At 36.7% G+C, this 15,990-nt stretch overlaps 1 protein-coding gene across 1 annotated transcript in view; it reads left to right on the forward strand.

Moving 5' to 3' along the window:
* LOC127653935 (phospholipid-transporting ATPase VA-like) overlaps positions 1 to 15,990 on the forward strand; it is a 97,197-nt gene that overhangs the window by 40,393 nt on the left and 40,814 nt on the right. Inside the window, exons 4-9 of the mRNA XM_052140806.1 lie at positions 5,394 to 5,500; positions 5,733 to 5,864; positions 7,380 to 7,510; positions 13,333 to 13,585; positions 13,925 to 14,141; positions 14,256 to 14,451. Of these exons, the coding sequence (XP_051996766.1) occupies positions 5,394 to 5,500; positions 5,733 to 5,864; positions 7,380 to 7,510; positions 13,333 to 13,585; positions 13,925 to 14,141; positions 14,256 to 14,451 (1,036 nt within the window). The remainder of the gene's footprint in view (positions 1 to 5,393; positions 5,501 to 5,732; positions 5,865 to 7,379; positions 7,511 to 13,332; positions 13,586 to 13,924; positions 14,142 to 14,255; positions 14,452 to 15,990) is intronic.

The raw sequence follows: 15,990 nt of genomic DNA on the forward strand, positions 1-15,990 counted from the left end.
CCTCTTTTTCATTGCCCTCGAGTTCTTTGCAATAATGATTGTCAAATTGTCAAGTTTGTGTTAGACAAAGATGAGCTGAAAAATAACCTGAAGTAGTTTGGCTTTCTGTTGGTACTAAATAAACTTGACTTAAACCACAAGGTATGGAACACATTAACCTGCCGAGAATTTTAATGGGAACCATTAAAAACATTATGAATCTGTAAAATACCAGAGTTTCTAGGAAACTTGATGACAATAGCGAAGAGTCACAATTACATGGTCTACTTTATTGTTAATAAAATATGTCCCTGACTATGTATCTAATGCTAATAATGTAATTTACCATATGGAAATATACTCATTCATTACATGCAATGACTTTTCCTTTTTGTAAACCAGTTCTAACAAAACAGATCAGTCTCTCTTTTGTTTTGCCGATGGTGATTAAAAATCCATTAGCAACTGAGATTCATGTGACCCATGTATATCTACTTTAATATAGTTCTAATGGAGAGGCGTAGTACATTTCTCTTACCCTAGCATAATTCTTATGACTTTTCAACCCTGTTATGCTGCCTAATTAATGCACACTTCACGCACACAGACGGAGTCTCTGATGGAGGACCATAGGAATGGACGGATAAGTCTTTTCTTCATTACTAGGGCTGTAAGCAGACCATAAATAATGCTGGCATACTTAAAATGAAATATGCGAAGTTAATTTCTCCCTCTGAAGTCGTCTCTGTTGAAAGTAGGAGTAGGAATCAGCAGAGGATCTGGTTATAGGATATTATATTGATACACATATACACAATACAATAATACTATGATTCTTTGATTAATGCTTTGCGATTCAAAACTTTGACATATTGTGATCTTTTACTCACTTGTTTCTTATTCATCTTCATTGGACTTTGGTGCTTTGCGCAACATGTGCTGAACTATCTTTTCTAAAAAAAACAGATTAACAAGGCTTCTCAAAAGTGAAAATAAAACAAATGCAGAATATACTTGTATCTAAACACACCAGCTTAAAACTAGAAGTGGGAAAAATTGTATATTTCATGATACTGTATTGATATTCTAACACCTGCAATCAATATTTTTTTGTGACATTTTACACAAGAAAATGTAGCAAAATATAGATTTAGTTTTAAACTGATATTTTGTAATATGTCAATTGCTTTTTACTAAAACATTAACTTTTATAGTGATAATAGTTTGGGAATGTGAAAATTTAGCTAAAAATATAAATTTTATTTTACTGATATTTATTTTTTATTTAATAGTTTAGTTAATTTCTAAATTAACAAAATATATTTATTTTAGTATTTTAATAATTTGTGAATATGTGATTTTTTTTTATTTATTTTATTTATTTTTAGCTACAAATAATTTTTAGGACTGATATTTCATGAAAATTAATGTGAAAAATGTAACTATATATAGTATTTTATTTTATATTGATAACATTTTATGAATGTGAGAAATTGAGCAAATATTTTGAAAATATTAATCTGAAAATGTAACCTTGATTGGCATTAGAATATAAATTCTAATGTATAAGTGAAATACATTTTTTATTTGTATTTTTTGCCCAAGTTTTATTTTAAAGCCAAGTGCACACTACATGATACTACACTAGCTGTGTCAGCACTCTACGAATCGTAGTCTTGTTTTCCATCATGCTGGTGTGCACACTGCACGACTGATCGCAGACATGGTGTATCAACTACTTGACTATTCGTCCCCTAGTGAGGCCCTGTGTACACCTGGTAATAAAGGAATAGTCCACCCCAAAAAATTCTCTCATTATTCACTTACCCTGATGCCATCCCAGATGTGTATGACTAGCTTTCTTCCTTTTTAGAAGAAGATAGAGCTCTGTCAGGTCCTTATAATGCATGTAAATGGGTGCCAGCACTTTGACGGTCCAAAAGTCAGATTTAAGCAGCATAAAAGTAATCCACACGACTCCAGTTGTGCAATGAATGTCTTCTGAAGTGAATCGATGGGTTTATTTAGAAAATAAGTCGATAATAAAAAAAAAATAACTTTAAATCGGCACTTTTGTCCAGGGCTCTGATGCTCTTTGAAATGGCCGAACTCTCGCGTGAGAATCATTCTTTTGTTGTAAACTACCATTTCCAAATTCTCGCATTAACTCCCCGACGCACTCACGTTATGCGACAGCTACGTGATGATTCAACTGCAGGCAGGAAGCACTTTTTAAAAGTGAATAACATTTGAATTATTAATTTAATTTTTTTACACAAACATATCGATTTGCTTCAGAAGAAATTCCTTGATCATTTGGAGTTGCATGGATTACTTTTATGCTGCCTAAATGTGACTTTTGGACCGTCAAAGTGCTGGCACCCATTTACTTGCATTATAAGGACCTTACAGAGCTTCATCTTCTAAAAATCTTCTGATGAAAGACAGTCATGCACATCTGGGATGGCATCAGGGTATGTGAATAATGAGAGAATTTTAATTTTTGAGTGAACTGCTATCTCCTTTTAAGATAAGTTTTTGATCTAATCACAAGTGTGCAAGTGAGACACATCATTGTTACACCTGGTTGTCTCTTTTGACCACATGTGTTCGGATTTTGAGGGGGGTGTCCGCATGAGGACATACATCAATCATTATATCTGTATATTAATGAATATTAATAAAGCACAAAAAAGAAAAAGCAAAGTAAGAAAAGTTTTTTCATAACATTCTTTTATATGTACATGCATTTGCTTTTTTGCTAGGTTTATTTCCCTTTCAATCGTTGTTTTACTATGCAGCGCTCCGCTGCTGTGGCACTACAAGCCCAATCTCTGAATGTGTTTGAAGTGAACAAATCTGAAAACAGCTTGGACCCCATTACACACCTTTTTACCCATTTCAAACGGATCGTCCAAAACACACGTTTTACAAAAACGAAATTAATTCATTAACTCGTGCAGTTTATTAGTGATAAGATGCCAGCAAACATGAAAGAACAGCTCACACCAGCTTTTGTACTTTTTGTACTTTTGGTCAATGTACAGCTTTTGCCAGCAAATTAAAATAATAAAGATAGCGTGTAGGGAGATTTTGGTGATGTTTTATTTTCTAAGAATTTTTTGTCTCCTGCTACCCAATACCTTGATCTCCTTTTGTGCTCTCTCAATATTTCATAGGCTGTGGCTCATTGTCACACTCTCGATTGTCAGGACAAGACATCTAGATATCTAGCTGGTTTGAAATCTGTCCGGCATGTCGCAGGAGTGCATACAATACACAAACGTTCATCGTGAGATCTGAGGCTTCTCGTCACAGGTCAGTCGCTTAATGATCAAAAGAGACGAGCTTGAGTCGTGTAGTGTATACTAGCCTTAAGCTGTTTTTTGTGGGGGTGGGGGGGTTACAAAAAATTATTATTTTCTAAGCATTTATTTTCACTTTTGAAAACTCTAATCTGATTTGTAGACTTAAAAATTGTGGATAAAGATTATTCTCAGTTTATCTTGCAGTCTTAAATGGTGGCTAAAGCATACAGCCTAGGTCAAAGGCTTGGGATTAGCATACATAGATAATATATCTGAGCAAACTGCTGAGCTTTATCTCATCCAGGGCTGTTTAGGTTGAAGTGTATCTCACTTGAATCTAACTTGAAGTGAACACACCATAATATGTAATTCAAGTGATCTGGCTATTTTACAGTGGCTTCGAATATGACCTAACTAATTCGAATTTCATCAGAACTATCCATATTATTATAACCATTTTGAGTTTTGTTTTTAACTCCTTTTTTTTGCACTGATGTCAGGCATAACATTAATAATGAAATTGGTGTTATCTTTGGTTTGCTTCCTTCAAGATACAAATAAATGAGACTATAACCAAGTAAGATGAAGTATGTATGTATATACTGTACAGGTCTAGAAAAAATTAAGAGACCACTGCAAACTTAGCAGTTTCTCTGGATTTACTATTTATAATTATTTGATTTTGAGTAAAATTAAAAATTGTTTTATTCTATAAAATACTGACAACATTTCTCCCAAACTCCAAATAAAAATATTGCCATTTAGAGCATTTATTTGCCGAAAATGACAACTGCTCAAAATAACAAAAAGATGCGGTGTCTGGCATCAACAATCATCCATGCAATTATCTAATCAGCGCTGCAGTGCATACAATCATGCAGATACGAGTCAGGAGCTTCAGGTAATGTTCACATTAACCATCAGAATGGGGAAATAATCTCAGTGATTTGGTCTGTGACATGATTGTTGGTGCCAGATGGGCTGGTTTGAGTATTTCTGGAAATACTGATCTCCTGGGATTTTCACGTACAGCAGTCAATAGAATTTACTCAGAATGGTGCCAAAAACAAAAAGTGCCTTGTTGATGAGAGCAGTCAACAGAGAATGGCTAGACTGTTTCGAATGACAAAGTATATGGTAATTCAGATAACCACTCTGTACAATGTGGTGAGAAGAACATCATCTCAGAATGCTATGCTGTTGGCACTGTTTTGGCAGCACGAGGGGAACCTACACAATATTGACAGTGTGTGTGTGTGTGTGTGTGTGTGTGTGTGTATGTGTGTGTGTGTGTGTGTGTGTGTATATATATATATATATATATATATATATATATATATATATATATATATATATATATATATATATAACTTTACCAGGTGCCATATCAGGTAATTGACAGAGGAAACAGCGAACAGCTTTTTAACCAACACCGATGTAATCCTTCAGTTATCAATGGGATTAAAGCTTGCTTTAAAAGCTTATTGAGCTTCCACTGCAGGTGTTTAACATTCATAGCTCATTCGATGCACATTCAATTTGCATTTGCTGCCATTTTTATCAAGAAGCTTAGTCCCGGGGCCTCTTGAACTCTCCCGGTGTTCGAGTCACGCATTTCCTCTGGGTCTCAGATATGTTTGGATTAAAGATTTCATTCCTTGCCCCACCCTCACACTCATTTATCATCTTTGGTTCAGGTTTTTATTTATGATGAGGCTTTGGGGTTTTACAAAAAGTGCTGCTGTGACTGAATGAAGGATCTAATTGGCCTCTGTGCTTTACCTGTACAGAGCAGTTTTTGCGAGATCATGGCTTTATTATTGGTTTTGTGCTGAGAAAGAGAGATCCTGAGGGAAACCCTTTGGACTGTCAACAATGATGGATTAATGTGGTCAAAAACAAGGGACGTAGTTATGTAGGTCTCCCTTGACCATATTCACAGCAATTGGACTTATTTGCTAGCATTGTTAACTTTGAAATCTGATGTAATTCTTGCAAATGAGGACATGAATGGAGTCATTCTGATTGAAACTGGATTATGTGTAGTTCTTGTAGACATGCGGTATTACAAGTGTGATGAATGAGGCTGTATGTTGTCTATGACAGAATCCATCACAGTGGTAGGAGAGACGGGCTTTACAAAGACAATCTGCTGCTCAGGGGCTGCACCATACGCAACACAGAGGAAGCTGTAGGAATTGTCGTTTATGCAGGTACGCTGCCCTTGTTCCACTCTTGGCTTCTGTGTGACTTCAGGCCTTCCTCAATTGTAATTTCAAAGTGAGGCAGTGCTGTAGCTTGCAGCTATTTTGATCATCTGTTTTCTTTTTTCATTTATTTCTTTAATGAATCTCATAAAACATGTCTAATTTTATTTCCAGCATTTTATTAAAAAAGGATATTATTCCATGTCCCAAAATGGTGCAACTGTTTACTTATTCTCAGGTCATGAGACGAAAGCAATGCTAAACAACAATGGCCCTCGCTACAAACGCAGCAAGCTGGAGCGGCAAATGAACATAGATGTGTTCTGGTGTGTCATCATACTCTTGGTCATGTGCCTCTTTTCTGCAATTGGTAAGTAACACATCAGGACAGCTTTTTCTAGAATGTGATTCAATGAAAGTTAGAAGTTAATGGCTGAGTGGAGCGTTTGTCATTGACCTCGTTTACATGGACACCAGAAAGCCGTTTAATGACTCTAAATTGGCCATTTTATCAGCTTTCTCTTTACTCCTGTATACATGTGGTTTCTCCATAACGCCTCTGTAAATAACAAACATGAGATCCGGGAAATGTTTTATTATTTTATTATCTGTTGCTTAGGGAAGGAGGTATTGCCCCAAGTGAAGGAGTTCAAGTACCTCTGGTTCACGAGTGAGGGGACAATGGAGCGGGAGGTTGGCCGGAGAATCGGGGCAGCGGGGGCGGTTTGCACTCGCTCTATCGCACCATTGTCACGAAAAGAGAGCTGAGTCAATTGATCTACCGGTCAATTTTTGTTCCTACCCTCACCTATGGTCATGAAGGCTGGGTCATGACCAGAAGAACTAGGTCGCGAGTACAAGCGGCCGAAATGGGCTTCCTCAGAAGGGTGGTGGGCTTCTCCCTTAGAGATAGGGTGAGGAGCTCAGTCATCCGTGAGGAGCTCGGGGTAGAGCCGCTGATCCTTTGTGTCGAAAGGAGTCAGTTGAGGTGGTTTGGGCATCTGGTAAGGATGCCCCCTGGCCGCCTCCCTAGGGAGGTGTTTCAGGCACGTCCAGCTGGGAGGAGGCCTCGGGGAAGACCCAGGATTAGGTGGAGAGATTACATCTCCACACTGGCCTGGGAATGCCTCGGGGTCCCCCATTCAGAGCTGGTTAATGTTGCTCGGGATAGGGAAGTTTGGGGCCGTCTTGCTTGAGCAGCTGCCCCCACGACCCGACTTCGGATAAGCGGTTGAAGATGGATGGATGGATATCTGTTGCTTCGCTTTATTTACAAATGTTCCAGAATTGGTGCTTTCTTTGTTTCCTCAACTTTCCAATGAATTGTACTGCAATAGTGGGGCTTAATTCTAATGGCAAACACTGGGATTTCCCAAGATTCTTGAGCACATATATGCAGATGTGAGGGACAGTTGTAGATATTCTAAATTGGTGTGCATACAATTTGGTAGAGTTAATAGTGTGTTTGTTATTTGAAATTATTTCCGCTGTGTTTAATTGTTGATCCAATGACATTTGTTATTTGGTCTGCTCCACATACATTCACACTCTTCATGCATCATGCATACATCAGATCGCCACTTATGCCTTTACATGGGCACAAAGGCCTTGACAAACCAAGGTGTGTGAAACTGCTTTATCATAATCCCTTCAGCATTGTAAGGAAAAATGAATTCTCGTTTGGATGGTGTTTCAGCTTTCTGCAAAAACCCTGGTATAAACCGTTTCCTTGTGGTTGATCAATGTATCTGGTTTGAGAAAGTATTCTGGAGAAAGCTGTGGTTTTTAGACACCTTGAACATTTTTAGTGTCTCTTAAAAGGACAGGAACTATGATTCCATTGTAACATTCTTTATACAGAGTTTGTGTCTGAATCCTCCTCTAGGGCATGGCCTCTGGATGTTTCAGTATGGAGATAAGCGGCCAGTCTTTGATGTCCTGAGCCCAGAAGGAACAGACTTGTCTCCAGTGGTCTCGGCCATTTATCTCTTCCTGACCATGATAATTGTATTCCAGGTGAATAGCAAATATGGGGTGATGGAAATGTTGCAATGTGTTTATGTATTTAGATTAATATGTATTCTCTCATTTACAAGACGTTTAAAAACTGCTCTTTTCCATACAATGAAAATAGATGGTGTTTCACACCGACAAGCTCTATTAATGACAAAAAGTCATTTATATTAGGGATGTCCCAATACAAATTGTTTTACTGATACTTAATTTTTTTGTGTACTCACTGATACAGAGTCTGATACATTTTTTTTTTTTTTTTAAACTCCGTATTAAACAGTTTATTTCAGTTTTATAATCCAGTTTATTTGAAATGTATCATCAAAATGGTATTTAAATGAATGAATTCATTAACTTATCAAATGAAAATATTATTAATTTTCAACATAATTGGATTTATTTTTGTATTTTTTTTTTTCAAATCATTGTATTATTTTGTGGAGCGGAGGGGGGCGGGGCCGGTCGGAATATCGCGCGCCCGGTCCCCAATCAGCCTGATGAGGCGCGCGAGGGATAAAGGCGGCCGGTGACGATTGTTCGAGAGAGAGAGAATTACGGACATGTCCGTCATGTGTGTTTGTTTATGTGTTTTTGAGTTTCTCATTAAAATATAATTTATGTTGACAAGCCGGTTCTCGCCTCCTCCTTGCCCATCCTTCAACTGTGTTACATATTTGTATTAAATTAATTGCTTGTACACAACCACACAGCACAATCCAAAATACAACATTGGAGTTTCAATTAACAGCTGCATAACAGAGCATCACAGATGTTAGATACTAATAACTATAGCACAGTTAATACTGATTTACTATTATTAGTAGTAGTAGTAGTATTACAGTGAATATTACATAACTTTACATTGGTAATATATTTCTGTCATACTTTTCTTCCTATAAATTTACCTTCAATCTTAACAGATCTTTTATTTTGAAGTGTTTCTGTGGTTTTTCTTTTTTGGCCAAGGAGCTTATGAAATGCAGATTCCCACTCTGAAAAGTCAGACACCTGTCACTACTTGACTCAAAGTGATTATTAAACCACAAAAGACTGCTTTTTAATTAAATAAGTGTGTGCCTCATGCTACAGTGTGAATTTGCACTGTGTTTACTGTCATCTGCTACAAACAGAGCGTGCGATGCTCATGATGGTGTTTTCCCTGTATGAGCCAGGAGGCACTTTAAACGTTATGAGCAGACGGCGTCAGCACAACACTGTCTCCACACATTCATAAGCGCTCACATTTGAATTACATGCAAACTATATACAGTATTTATCTTATTAAATCACAGCTTTTGTGGTTAAATAATATAATTAGTACATAACATGATTTAAATTTGTGGGCTGAATGTTTACGTAATGACAATCGTACTTCAGATGGTAACAGTTTTTGGTATCGGAGCCTTTTTACATGTGCAAGTACCAGTACATGAGCAGCCAAATCAGTATCAGCATCGAGAAATGTAGTTCACACCATTTTTCTGCTATATTCCAAATCTTCTTAATCAAGTCAAGCAATTTTTATTTGTATAGAGCTTTTCAAAAAACACATTGCTTCAAAACAGCTTTACAGAAAGTCATGCATTAACAGAAAATAAAACCGTAATATACAGTTGAAGTCAGAAGTTTACATACACCTTAGCCAAATACATTTAAACTCAGTTTTTCACAATTCCTGACATTTAACCCTAGAAAACATTCCCTGTCTTAGGTCAGTTAGGATCACTACTTTATATTAAGAATGTGAAATGTCAGAATAATAGCAGAGGGAATGATTTATTTCAGCTATTATTCTTTCATCACATTCCCAGTGGGTCAGAAGTTGTGGGTACATACACTTTATTAGTATTTGGTAGTATTGCCTTTAAAATGTTGAACTCTGGTCAAACATATTGGGTAGCCTTCCACAAGCTTCTTGCAATAAGTTGCAATCATTTTGGCCCATTCCTCCAGGCGGAACTGGTGTAACCATGTCAGGTTTGTAGGCCTCCTTGCTCGCACACAATTTTTCAGTTCTGCCCACAAATTTTCTATTAGGTTGAGGTCAGGGCTTTGTGATGGCCACTTCAATACCTTGACTTTGTTGTCCTTAAGCCATTTTGCCACAACATTTGAGGTATGCTTTGGTAAATTTTCCATTTGGAAGACCCATTTGCGGCCGAGCTTTAACTTCATGGCTGAGATGTTGCTTCAATATAGCCACAAAATTTTCCTTCATCATGATGCTATCTATTTTGTTAAGTCCACCAGTCGCTCCTGCAGCAAAGCACCCTCACAACACGATGCTGCCACCGCCATGCTTCACGGTTGGAATGGTGTTCTTTGGTTTGAAAGCCTCACCCTTTTTCCTCCAAACAAAATGATGGCCATTATGCCCAAATGGTCAAATTTTGTTTCATCAGACCAGAGGACATTTCTCCAAGATGTAAGATCTTTGTCCCTATGTGCACTTGCAAACTGTAGTCTGGCTTTATGGCAGTTTTGGAGCAGTAGCTTCTTCCTTGCTGAGGTTATGTCGATATAGGACACGTTTTACTGTGGATATAGATACTTGTCTACCTGTTTCCTCCAACATCTAAACAAGGTCCCATGCTGTTGTTCTGGGATTGATTTGCACTTTTCACACCAAACTACGTTAATCTTTAGGAGACTGAATGCTTCTCCTTCCTGAGCAGTCTGATGACAGTGTGGTCCCATAGTGTTTATACTTGTGTACTATTGTTTGTACAGATGAACGTGGTACCTTCAGGCATTTGAAAATTGCTCCCAAGGATGAACAAATCTTTTGGAGGTCCACAATTGTTTTTCTGAGATCTTGGCTGATTCTTTAGATGTTCCCATGATGTCATGCAAAGAGGCACTGAGTTTGAAATAAATCCACAGGTACACCTCCAATTCAGTACACCTCCAATCAGAAGCTAATTGTCTAAAGGCTTAACATAATTTTCTGGAATTTTTCAAGCTGATTAAATGCACAGTTAACTTGGTGTATGTCAACTTATGACCCACTGGAATTGTGATATAGTCAATTGAAAGTGAAACAATCTGTCTGTTAAACATTTTTGGAAAAATAACTCAAAGCACAATGTAGATGTCCTAAATTACTTTTCTCATATTAAATCTGTGGAGTGGTTAAACAATTTGTTTTAAAGACTTCAGCCTAAGTGCATGTAAACTTCTAACTTCAACTGTATATAAAGTCATCATTATTTTGCGGCTGTAATGAACGTGATGGAATATAGCGTGGTAGGTCACTTAAGTACTGCGGAGGTAGACCATTCAAAGCTTTGTACATGGTTAACAACATTTTTAAATGAATATAAAATTTTACATTTAGCCGATGTAACAACGATAAAATGGGGCTAATATGATAATATTTCTTATTTCTAGTCAGCACTTTGGCTAAAATGCATTATGATCTAATTAAAGTTTATGTATTGAACTTGCAGGACATCTTCCCAGTAATGCATTACAATAATCTAGTCTTGAGGTCATGAACGCATGAATTCATTTTTTGGAATCAGTAACAGAGAGTGAGTCATAACTTGGCAATATTTCTGAGGTGAAAGAATGGTGTTCTACAAACATTGGAAATTTGATTATCAAATCAAAATTTGGTATCAAATATAACACCTAAGTTCTTTGCTGTAGAAGAAGATGTAACTACATCCATCAAGAGTCAAATTATATTTTAGCATCTTATTTTTAGAGGTTTTTGGTCCAAAAATTAGTACCTCTGTTTTGTGGGAATTGAGTAGAAGGACATTTCTGGCCATCCAATCTTTGATTTAATTGGTACACTCTTGTTAATTTGAAGAATTGTGAAATTTGTCTGTTTTTGAAGAAATATAAAGTTGGGTACCATTGGCATAACAGTGGAAACTTATTCCATGATTACTGATAATATCTCCCAGGGGAAGTATGTATAAGGAGAAAAGCAGAGGCCCTAAAACTGATCCCTGTGGCACTCCATACTTAACTTTTATTTTATTTGACAATTCCTCGTTTGCCCAGACAAAGTTGTAGCAGTCTGCTAAATAGGACCTGAACCATGCTAAGTCCACAAATGCCAACATAATTCTCAAGCCTATTCAAGATTTTGTCATGATCTATGCTGTCGAAGACAGCAATAAAATCTAAAAGCACTAGAAGAGAAATGCATCTGCGATCAGATAATAAGAGCAAGTAATTTGTAACTCTAAGTGCAGTCTTTGTACTGTGCCTAAATCCTGGGGCCTAAATCCTGACTGAAATTGTTCATATATATATACTAATTCTCTGTAGAAATGAACATAGTTGGGAGTACATAACCTTTTCTAGTATTTTCAACATAAATTGGTCTATAATTAGCCAATTCTCCAGGATCAAGCTGTGGCTTAAGCGATTTGATAACTGCCATTTTAAAGTTTCTTGGGACATGTCCTAAAGATAGCAAGGGGTTGATAATAATAAGAAGAGGTTCTGAGATTACAGGGAATACCTCTGTTAAGTGCTTAATTGGTATTGGATCTAAAATACATGTTGTGGCTTTTGATGTTTCAATAAGTTTTGTTAGCTCTTCATGACCTATGACAGCTAAGGATTGAAGTTGCTTGTGAGGAGAATTAAGACACTGTAATTCCAATTTTATTTCTGATGATTTCAATATTATCAGTAAAGAAATTCATGATTTCATTACTATTGTGCAGCAACAGAATATCTGGTTCAGTCAAGGCTTTATTCCTAACCAATTTAGCCACAGTACTGAATCTTGGATTGTTGTGGTAATTTTCTATGAGTTTGCTAAAATATGTTGAACTGGCAGCTTGTAGCTACAGACACTTATCATTCCATGCAACGCAAAATACCTCTAATTTTGTAATATTTTTTCTTTAATTTTCTTTAATCGAAGGAAGCGACACTCAAGAGTGCTAGAGAAGACTTTATATTTTCTGTTATTACATCAAGCTCTTCTAGACTTTTTGGCTTACTGCGTATATAAGATAATTATGGAAGATTATTAGTGAAGCTATCTTTAGTGGTCGAAAGAATAGTTCTACCTGATTGATAGCATAGTGTAGATTGAGTAACATTAGCTGATCACAGCATACAAGAGACAAGGTAATAATCTGAGATGTCATCGCTCTGCAGCAGAATTCCTAGTTACATCAACTCCATTTCCACAAATCTAGCCTATGATTATGGCCTGTCCGGTCACATTTTGTCTGACTCCAAGAGTGTTGAGAATATCGATAAATGCTAATCCAATGTGTCATTTTCATTATCTATGTGAATGTGAAGTCACCAACAATTAAAGCTCTCCCCACAATTACTACTAGACCTGATACTTTTTAAAATGTGATCATTCATCAAGGAAATCAGAATTCGGCCCAGGTGATCTATATACTGTAGCAAGGTGAAAAGACGGAATAGATTTTTTATTTGTATCTGATGATGTCACATTAAGCATTATTAGTTTAAAAGACTTAAACTTATTTAACCATATGATTTTTTTTTTTTTTTTTGTGAGAAACATACCATTATGAGATTTAATTCTTTATTTATTGAAAGTCTACCAATGACTTGTAGCTCTCAAATGACATCAAATGCCACTGGTTTGTGCATGTCGTTTGACCAATTTTGTGTTTACAGACAAAGAAAATGAATATGGGTTTCAAATAACATGAGGGTAGATAATTAATAGAATTTTAATTTGTGGGTGAACTATTCCTAAAATTCCTGTCTATTCTATTCTGGAGTGTTTTAGTTGGTAATAATGAGTCTTCATAAATCTACAACAACCCTTGTTATCTTTAATGTCCATATTTCTCTGTCTCTTTCCTCAGGTGCTGATCCCAATCTCGCTCTTTGTCTCCATTGAAATAGTGAAGATATGCCAAGTGTACTTTATCCATCAGGACATGGAGCTGTATGATGAGGAGACCGATTCTCACCTGCAGTGCAGGGCTCTGAACATCACTGAAGACCTGGGCCAGATGCAGTACATCTTCTCTGACAAGACTGGCACGCTCACAGAAAACAAGATGGTGTTCCGGCGTTGTACTGTGGCAGGAGTGGAGTACTCACATGATGCCAATGGTTAGGATACAAACAGCTTGGAGTGCCAGCCTAAGGGCCATAGTGTTGCAATGCGACACAATAAGTAGGACCTTGTATTAGAACAAATAATATTTTTTTATATTGAACATCTAGTCAATATATTGACTCTGAAGATCTATTTAAATATTATGGTTTATCTTGTTGTGTCCTTTTGCAGCCTTTACCAGTTTTATTAAAATAACCCTTTCCAAACATGGTGCCAAACAAAATCAAAGACTCTCATGAAAAAATTTTACCAAAGACTTTGTGTCATCTATTCAAACATGGTGTTTTTCCCAAATAGAGCCTAAAACTTCTAACTGAGTGTCTCACCCACAGCGAGAAGGCTTGCTATGTATCAGGAGGTAGACTCTGAGGAGGAGGACTGTACATCTCATGGTGGAAACCTCCCACGTAGGGACAGTGTCGCCAGTAACCAGAGCGGAAAAGTGGTGTTACGATCCCAGAGCACCAAATCTCACCGTCGTACCGGGAGCAGAGCAGAAGCCAAACGGGCCAGCATTCTATCCAAACACACCGCCTTCAGCAGCCCCATGATTAGCCAGCACTTTCACGCTGCACTATATTATCACCCTAGATTTAATATACAACCAAGTAATACTATGCTTAATGAGATTGTCCATATGAAACATATATCATTGGTTTGACAGGAGAAGGACATTACACCAGATCCTCAGCTCATGGATAAGGTGAACGAGTGTAGCTGTCAGATGGAGTTCATGCGTTTCCACAGTCAGCCCCTGAACAAGATTCCCCCTGACCTGTGTGACATCTTTGACTTTTTCATCGCCCTCATCATCTGCAACACTGTTGTTGTGTCCTCGCCCAATCAACCCCGGCAGAAGGTAAGCAGACTGAGAAATGGTACGAGCTGGAACAAAACAGTACACAACAGCAGTACTAGGTCCGGTGCTGGATCCAAGATGCTATACGGTGAGAAAGTGTTAAAGCAACATGAATCGACATGCACAATCTATTTTACTTTAATGTGACATTTGTCTGAGGAGGGATGTAACGTTTTCACAGATTCATGGGAGACCTCGGTTTTAATACAGACAGTGAATAATGAATCAAATTTAGTTTAATTGAATTTATTTATTAATTTTTTTGGCTAAATTAAATTTCATTAGTCATAAAATAATAATAAAAAACATTCTTATGTAGTCTGGCATACAATTAAATTACATTAGGGACATACATTTTTATTTTATTTTTTGGGTTAAAGATAACTAAGGGCCCTATTTTAAAATGACTTATAGATTACTTCTACTTTAAGTCATAAGCACAAAGTCAATGTGTATGGCCATGAAGTTTTGGCATTTTCATGCAAGTATGCACTTAGTCTAGGCTTAAGTGAGTTTGGTGAAATTTTGCATGCAAGGCACTAATGGGCTGGGTCGGGTGCAAACAAATTCAGAGATTCTTCTCCTTTTATTGCACTGTTTGCTTCCTGTTATATAGTCCATTCCCTGTCAAACAACAGTGATATAAAGAAAGACAGCATATTCATAAGACGTTGGTAGTGTAAATGGACTGTATGCAATTAATTCGAAGAACATACATTTTTCTATGACAGTGACACGCATAGAAAATGTGATTCTCATTAGCATTTGGATGTACAGTACTTTCTGTTAAATTAAAGGGAATAAGTATTATTAATCATTTCCATCTACTGACACACAAATTATGGCTAGTATATAAACATTGATTGTAACAGCACACACTTCACTTCAACCGGTTGGACACGAAAACATTTGACCAGAAATATTTCTAAATTCAAATTACACAAAAAAAAAAAAAAAAAAAACATATAATCAAAATAATGAAGTGGTCAAAAAAATCATACCAAATCCAAAAATGTTACCCTCTCCAACTTCTTCCACTGACCCCTTTTGCAGTAACTTCAAAATGACTCTATGACAGGTGGAATAATACCAATACAAATTCTATCATAAATACAACTGTAAATATAAACATAATAATAATATATGAAAAATAAACCATGACCTATAGATAGTTTAACACAAATCTCTTAAATTTGTATTTCATAAAACGACTATTGTGAGGGATATAATTTGTTACACAATATTTTCAGAGTTTGGGCATTAACTTTATTAGCACCTACTAATATGAATCCTACTAGTGGAATCTCCAAACTTCAAATTTAGGCACTGAATTTAGACTTTGTGCATAAAATAGACCTGCTTTTGAAACACCTTAGCGCAATGACCGATTTCTCAGGAAAATAGCAAATTGCGCTTTGTGCCACTTCATTAACATACAGTACACCTACAGTTTGCGTGCATACACCCATAGGTAGCGCAAACACTCCCATGTGTGTTCATTGCTCATATTGCTAAGCTCCGCGCAGTAATGAAAATAGA

The sequence above is a fragment of the Xyrauchen texanus genome, chromosome 13, assembly GCF_025860055.1.
Source record: "Xyrauchen texanus isolate HMW12.3.18 chromosome 13, RBS_HiC_50CHRs, whole genome shotgun sequence".
In the NCBI taxonomy this organism is placed as follows: Eukaryota; Metazoa; Chordata; class Actinopteri; order Cypriniformes; family Catostomidae; genus Xyrauchen; species Xyrauchen texanus.